This window comes from Aureobasidium namibiae (assembly GCF_000721765.1).
Source record: "Aureobasidium namibiae CBS 147.97 unplaced genomic scaffold scaffold_18, whole genome shotgun sequence".
Lineage (NCBI taxonomy): Eukaryota > Fungi > Ascomycota > Dothideomycetes > Dothideales > Saccotheciaceae > Aureobasidium > Aureobasidium namibiae.
The window spans coordinates 416,632-422,642 of NW_013581191.1; the positions used below are offsets into that span (position 1 = coordinate 416,632).

Here is a 6,011-nt window from a genome sequence, read left to right on the forward strand (position 1 = left end):
TGGCAGCGCGCGATTGGACCTGTTTCTATCGTTTCTGTTTCTGCCTCGTCCCTAAGCCCGGTCGAGCAGGGCAAGGCAGGGTCATGTCATGTTGGCTTTTTTGGTGCACGTCAGTGCTTGAAGCTTTTCTGAGACCATCATGGTTGTAGCGTGGTGCCTCTTGGCGACCGTGCAGCTGTGGGACGCGCGCGAACGGCTAGATCAGAAAACTCTGCATCTAATCTGATGAATCCTAGTCTAATCAGATCATCATGCCACTGATCAAGGATCAATTCGTGAGCTAGCTCGTACTCGTAGTGGGGCAGCACCACCGCTCTAACCACGGGCCTTTTGGCTACTGCAGGGCGTCAAGTCAAGCGATCCCGAGGGTTGTTGTCGCGGGAAAAAAAACTGTGCGTTGGCAGCATTCTTTTCCACCTGCCTCGGCAACTTCGATAGATAGGTAATCTTTTGGTATCTACAATCACAATGCCGTTTCTCGGCTCAGCTCTCGTCACAGAAGCAGTACCACTCGATCTCTGAGCAACACTCTGCATATGTATCGATTCTCGTCCCCAATGCTTGCCGTCATCGGAGCTCGCTCCCTTGTCCTCGTCTAAGCCGAACCGGTGCCGCCCGAAGTAAAGTTATCAGATCCGCTTCCACACCGCGCACAGACTGTGACCCATCTTGCCATCAAAATGTTGTCCCACCACCTCACCACGCCAGAATTACGGCGAAAGCTCGCTGATCTGCTGTTTCTGTTGGGATCTGATAACAAGTTCCCTTTCACCCGTACGCGTTTGTGTGAGGTAACGATAGAACGAAGCATGTTTTGTCTAGCCCTCGTGATAGGCCTTCCTCAGCTGAGGCCCTCAGCTTGGATGTGTTACACTGAGTCTCGTTGGTAGCATACAGATCATGTATTTATTCTTCGTGACGATTAGGCATAACTTTTTGATTCCTCCAAGGCTTCCTGGCTAGAATTTGTAACCAAGCATGCAGCATGTAGTATGGAGACAAGTAACAATAAACAACTCATGTGAGTGTCTGCGCCAGCACCATGCCTGCATACAAACCCCCTTGAGCAACAAGCTCAGCATGACTCCCGACCTCCACAACACGTCCATCATCAAACACAAAGATTCTATCCGCGTTCTGCACCGTGGACAATCGATGTGCAACCACAATCGTAGTCCTACCTACACTTGCCCCGTCGACAGCTTCCTTGATCTGTTGCTCAGAGTGCGCGTCCAGAGCAGAGGTATACTCGTCCAGAAGAAGCACTTCCGGTGACCGGATCAATGCTCTGGCTACAGCAATACGTTGCTTCTGGCCTCCAGAAAGTTTCGAACCATTGGTGCCGCACTCTGTGCTGTAACCTTCAGGCAGACTCATGATGAACTCGTGTATTCCACACTTGGCGCAGATCTCCTCGATGTCTTTTCGTGTCACCGACTGACCTGGTGCTGCCCCCAAGCCGATATTATAGGAAATGGATCCAGGGAAGAGATCTGGTTCTTGAGGTACCAGCCCCAATCGACCTCTGTGTTGTGATACGGCGACCTCGCGGATATCCTGGCCGTCTAGCTGTACACTGCCAGCAGTCGGATCGTAGAAGCGCTGTAGAAGGGAGAGGATAGTGGACTTGCCTGCACCACTAGGACCGACAAGTGCAATAAACTCTCCTGGTTTGATAGAAATGTTGATATTCTGCAGTGCTGGATGTTGAGGCTTGGATGGGTAGCACAGACTGACGTTCTTGAACTCGATCCAGCCTCCAGACGAAGGATCTGCCTTATCTGTCAGAGTTGGAATAGACAGAGTCGAGCTTGGCCGTGGGCCAGGCTGCTTAGCGTCAACATCCGCAATGGTCGGTTTCTGATCATGAAGGCCGAAGACGTTTCGAGCAGCTATTCCAGCTCGTGACATTTCTGGTGACAGACTGAAGATTTGTCCAGCACTCTGCGCCGAGAAAAGAAGAGCAGGAAGAACAATGAAGAAGTCCAGCTGGCTATACGTCCCGTTCCTTACTTGTCGAGCTCCCCACCAGTAAGCAAGGGCGTACACAAAGTACGTGATGGAGAAACTCAACGCCAGCAAGGTATTGGTTATCAAGGTGAACCGGATACCCTTGTCGTACGGCTCTTTGACTGCTGCGTTGAATGCCCTAGACACTCCACGCTCTCTGCCAAGAGAAGCGATAGTCCGAATGCCTCTGCAAGCCTCGGCAGCAATAGAAGCAGCATCGTTATATGCAGATCTGTGTCTGCTCTCGGCAAGAGCGAGCACACGTAGTCTGACATAGCCAGCCATGATCATGACAGGAACAGCGGCTAGCAGAACAACGGCAATCTTCCAAGCAACTACGTGTGCAAGAATGATGCCGCCTGTGATGGAGACACATACTGTAAAAATGGTGCCGATAGCCACTCCAGACAAGCAAGCAAGCTGGCCAGCGTCCGAATTAAGACTACTCATGAGCGAGGGCACTGACTGGCCTGAAAACCACTGCATATCTTGTCTCAAGATACTTGCAAGAGAGATATGCTGGACCTTAGCCACAAAGTGCGAAGAGACGATGCCGAAGCAGCATCCGTTGCCAGCGTATGAGAAAAGCGCAATGAGTGCTAGGATGAAGAACATGAGCGAGAAGAAGTCTGCTCTACTTCGGAAGTCTGGACTTTCGAGATCGTTCAGCACCGAGATGAGGTTACCGAAGACGATGGCTTCGCCAAGGATAATGCCACCTGATATAATCGACGCAGCAAGACCTAGAGCGATTATGGGAGAGTCAGACTTGGCTAGACGAAGACATCTTAGAAGCAGCTTCCAGAATCCGGCCTTCTTTGCTGGCTTGTCTTCCTTCTTCGCCTGTGGGGAGACTGTCTCAGAGTCACTAGAAGCAGCCGAATCTTCGGCCTTGGATTCTTTTTGTGGAGTCACTTGGCTAGTGGTTGCTTGAGATACCTCTGCTGACGACTCGTCCGAGTCGTTAAGTTGTTGTGCCTGGATAAGGTTGAAGTAGGCGCCTTCCAACTGGATGAGTTCGTCGTGGTCACCTTGCTCAATGACCTTGCCTGCGCCCATGAGCACGATGTTAGGCGAGTCTGACACAGTGGAAAGACGATGTGCCACCATGACCACTGTTGTGCCTGCTGCAGCCACGCTTCTGACAGCGTCCATGATGAGTCCTTCACTATTCGCATCAAGAGCTGCAGTTGGCTCATCGAGCAGAAGTAGGGCAGGCTTCTTGACCAGAGCTCTAGCCAAGCAGATCCTCTGGTTCTGACCACCAGAAAGACTCGTGTAACCACCATTGCCGACACGTGTGTGGATACCTTGTGGTAAGAAATCGACAAAATCCAAGTTGGCAGCTTTCGCAGCCTCGGTGCATCTTTCCAAGACGACCTCTTCTGATAGTGAATGTTCACCGAGTCCATAACTGATATTTTCAAGAACCGAACCAGAGAACAGCACGGAGTCTTGGTCTACCAGTGCTGTGTATTTCCTCAGACTCCTCACGTTGAAGTCCTTGATATCGTGGATTCCGATCGTTAACTGACCGGATGATATGTCGTACAGTCTCAAGAGTAAAGACACAAGGGTGCTTTTGCCGCAACCACTGGTACCGACGATGGCGTTCATCTGTCCAGCTTTAAGGGTAAGACTCATTTCGTCGAGCGCACGAGCCGAGGTTCTCGCAGGGTACACAAATGTGACGTTGCGGAAGACTAAGTCAGCCTTCATCTCGTCTTCAGTGGCTTCTTGCCCAGCCTCAGAATAAACGTTGATCTCCGATTGTGGGTGGTTCAAAATTTCATAGATACTTTCTCCGGCAGCTGCAGCAGTGGCAAAACTTCCAAGAAACGGTCCAAATTGGCCAACAACGAACGATGCGTCTATGATCAAAAAGACCACAGCATAAACGGTACCAGCATTGTTTGAGCCTGATTCGGCAGCAAGTCGTGAGCCCTCCCAAAAAGCGAGCGCATTGGCACTGTAAGCCGTGAAGTAGACCAAGCCGAGCATAAGTGCAGCAGAGACTGACTTCCGGATGGCATATCTTGCAGACAGCTTAAGCAGACGGTAGTGCTCTTTACTAAGATTTTCGGCCATGCCAAAAGCCTGCACAACTTTGACAGCATGAATAGCACTTTCAGCAATCCTTCCAGCGGCTTCAGTATACTCGGTGGCTGCTTTGGTATATTTTGCAATTCTGGAGGAGCCGACAGTGACAATCAAAGCCATGAGAGGTATGACAGCAGCGAATAGGATACCGGTCAATTTGGCGTTCAAGATGAACCCAACGACGAAGGCGGCGACGAAGTAACTGATTGATTGAATGAAGATGCCAACCTTTTCAGATGTTCCTATCTGAATTGCTTCGATCTTCTCAGTCAGAAGGTTCGTAATGTCCGGATCCTTGATGTCGAAGTATGCCTGCTCGAGACCCAGCAGGCGCTCGACGAGCGTTTCCCTGAAGCGACGTGAGATCTTTTCACCAGTCAATCCCCATGCAATCGCATATCCAGTCGTAACGATGAAGTAGCCACAAGCGACGCCGACAAGCTGATATAGTCTCTCTCGCAGTACATCTTCCGGAGGAGGGAAAGAAGTGATGATCTGGCCGAAGATGTAGCCAATGATGGGTAATGGACAACCAGCAGCTATCGCCAACAGTATGCCAGTCCAAAGAACGGCCTTCGCCTTCGCATCGTTGACAAGTTTGAACAGATCCAGATATGAACTCTTGAATGGATTTTTACCAAGAATTTGCTGAACCAATTTTCTGGAGACGAAGACAAACTCGGTATGCCATGATCGTGGTTGAGCGGAGTTCAGAGTTGTTGTCTCGAAGTTGCGATCCGCTTCGATGTTGGCCATTGATGGTCGTGGATGGCCATAATCAGATGAAACTGTTCGTCTGCCGTCGGCAGGAGACATATTCAAAAACTCCTGAACCCAGACAGCGTGGCTCTTGAAAATGACGCAGGCTGAACGGTATCTTCGGACAAGAAGCTTTTCTGGCACCGAAGTTCCTTTTTGCAGAAGAAGTCGCCTTAAACTTCAAGCCTCAGAACGACTCGTATTTCGTAGAATGGAAACACCTTGTGGCATACGGCCAAGAAGTGGCATGGTTAGTCGCAGCTCGCACAACACCTGATGGAGGAGATCATTGTTGGGCAGAAACACCTTGCGGTGTTGAGACTTGGTACCCGAGGTCCTATGGGCACACACGCGCTGGATTTACTTTCCCTCATAGTGCTGTCCGATGATCACATACAGCTTCGGCAGGTCGGGAAAAATCTTACGACGCGTGAAGACGGCAGCTGAGCACCCGAGTGGACAGTGACATTCTGACAGTTGTAAATCTGTGGGCCGAAGAATGGCGTTAAACGTCTCTTGCATTTGGAAGCGCGGTTTCTGTGATGATGAGCAGGGTATCAGATGCGCACGGGCTGACTCTGTCGTCAGTGGCTAGCGATGATCGCAATGATCTCGAGATTATCATATCAGATGAACGAGCTGAGGATCAGATAAAATTTTCACCAAGCAATTGGCATCCCAACACCATTAAACACGAAACTCTTGTAGGATATCCTTGTCGGCGAGGGATGGTCAGGATATGCGATGGGCGCGAGACGGAGACCAGAGCTCGGGTGCAGAGAGCTACTTCCTGCCGCGTCGCTGTGATGCAACGATCATCACCCTTTAGCCTTGTCGTCTACATGCCGCTTGCCGTGGAAATATCGCTCGCTCATGGTAGCAAATTCGTAAGCAGCGACCACGTTGTTGTCACTTCCATACGGGCTGCCAGCGCGGGCGTGTCATCGATGTTCCGTAGATGCGAGGAACAGCTTCCAGGGAGGAGTCGTTCGTCGTTCCCCGCCGACCTCGGCATATCCCTTGTCTCTTGTAACAGCGCACGAGCGCTGCCCTAAACTCGCTAGTTCCGAGCTAAATCTGGTCTCGATTGAAGTCGTCAGTTTCTCGATCGCCGGTCGACTTTTCCTCGTGTAGATTTCGTG

General features: G+C 50.8%; 1 protein-coding gene across 1 annotated transcript; it reads right to left on the bottom strand.

Moving 5' to 3' along the window:
- Window positions 1-1,017: 1,017 nt before the first annotated feature.
- M436DRAFT_66846 (multidrug resistance-like protein) lies at window positions 1,018-4,926 on the bottom strand (the record flags this gene model as incomplete). Its single annotated transcript, XM_013568693.1, has 1 exon — window positions 1,018-4,926. One exon carries the CDS (start codon window positions 4,924-4,926, stop codon window positions 1,018-1,020), a length of 3,909 nt encoding a protein of 1,302 aa, XP_013424147.1.
- Window positions 4,927-6,011: the final 1,085 nt, after the last annotated feature.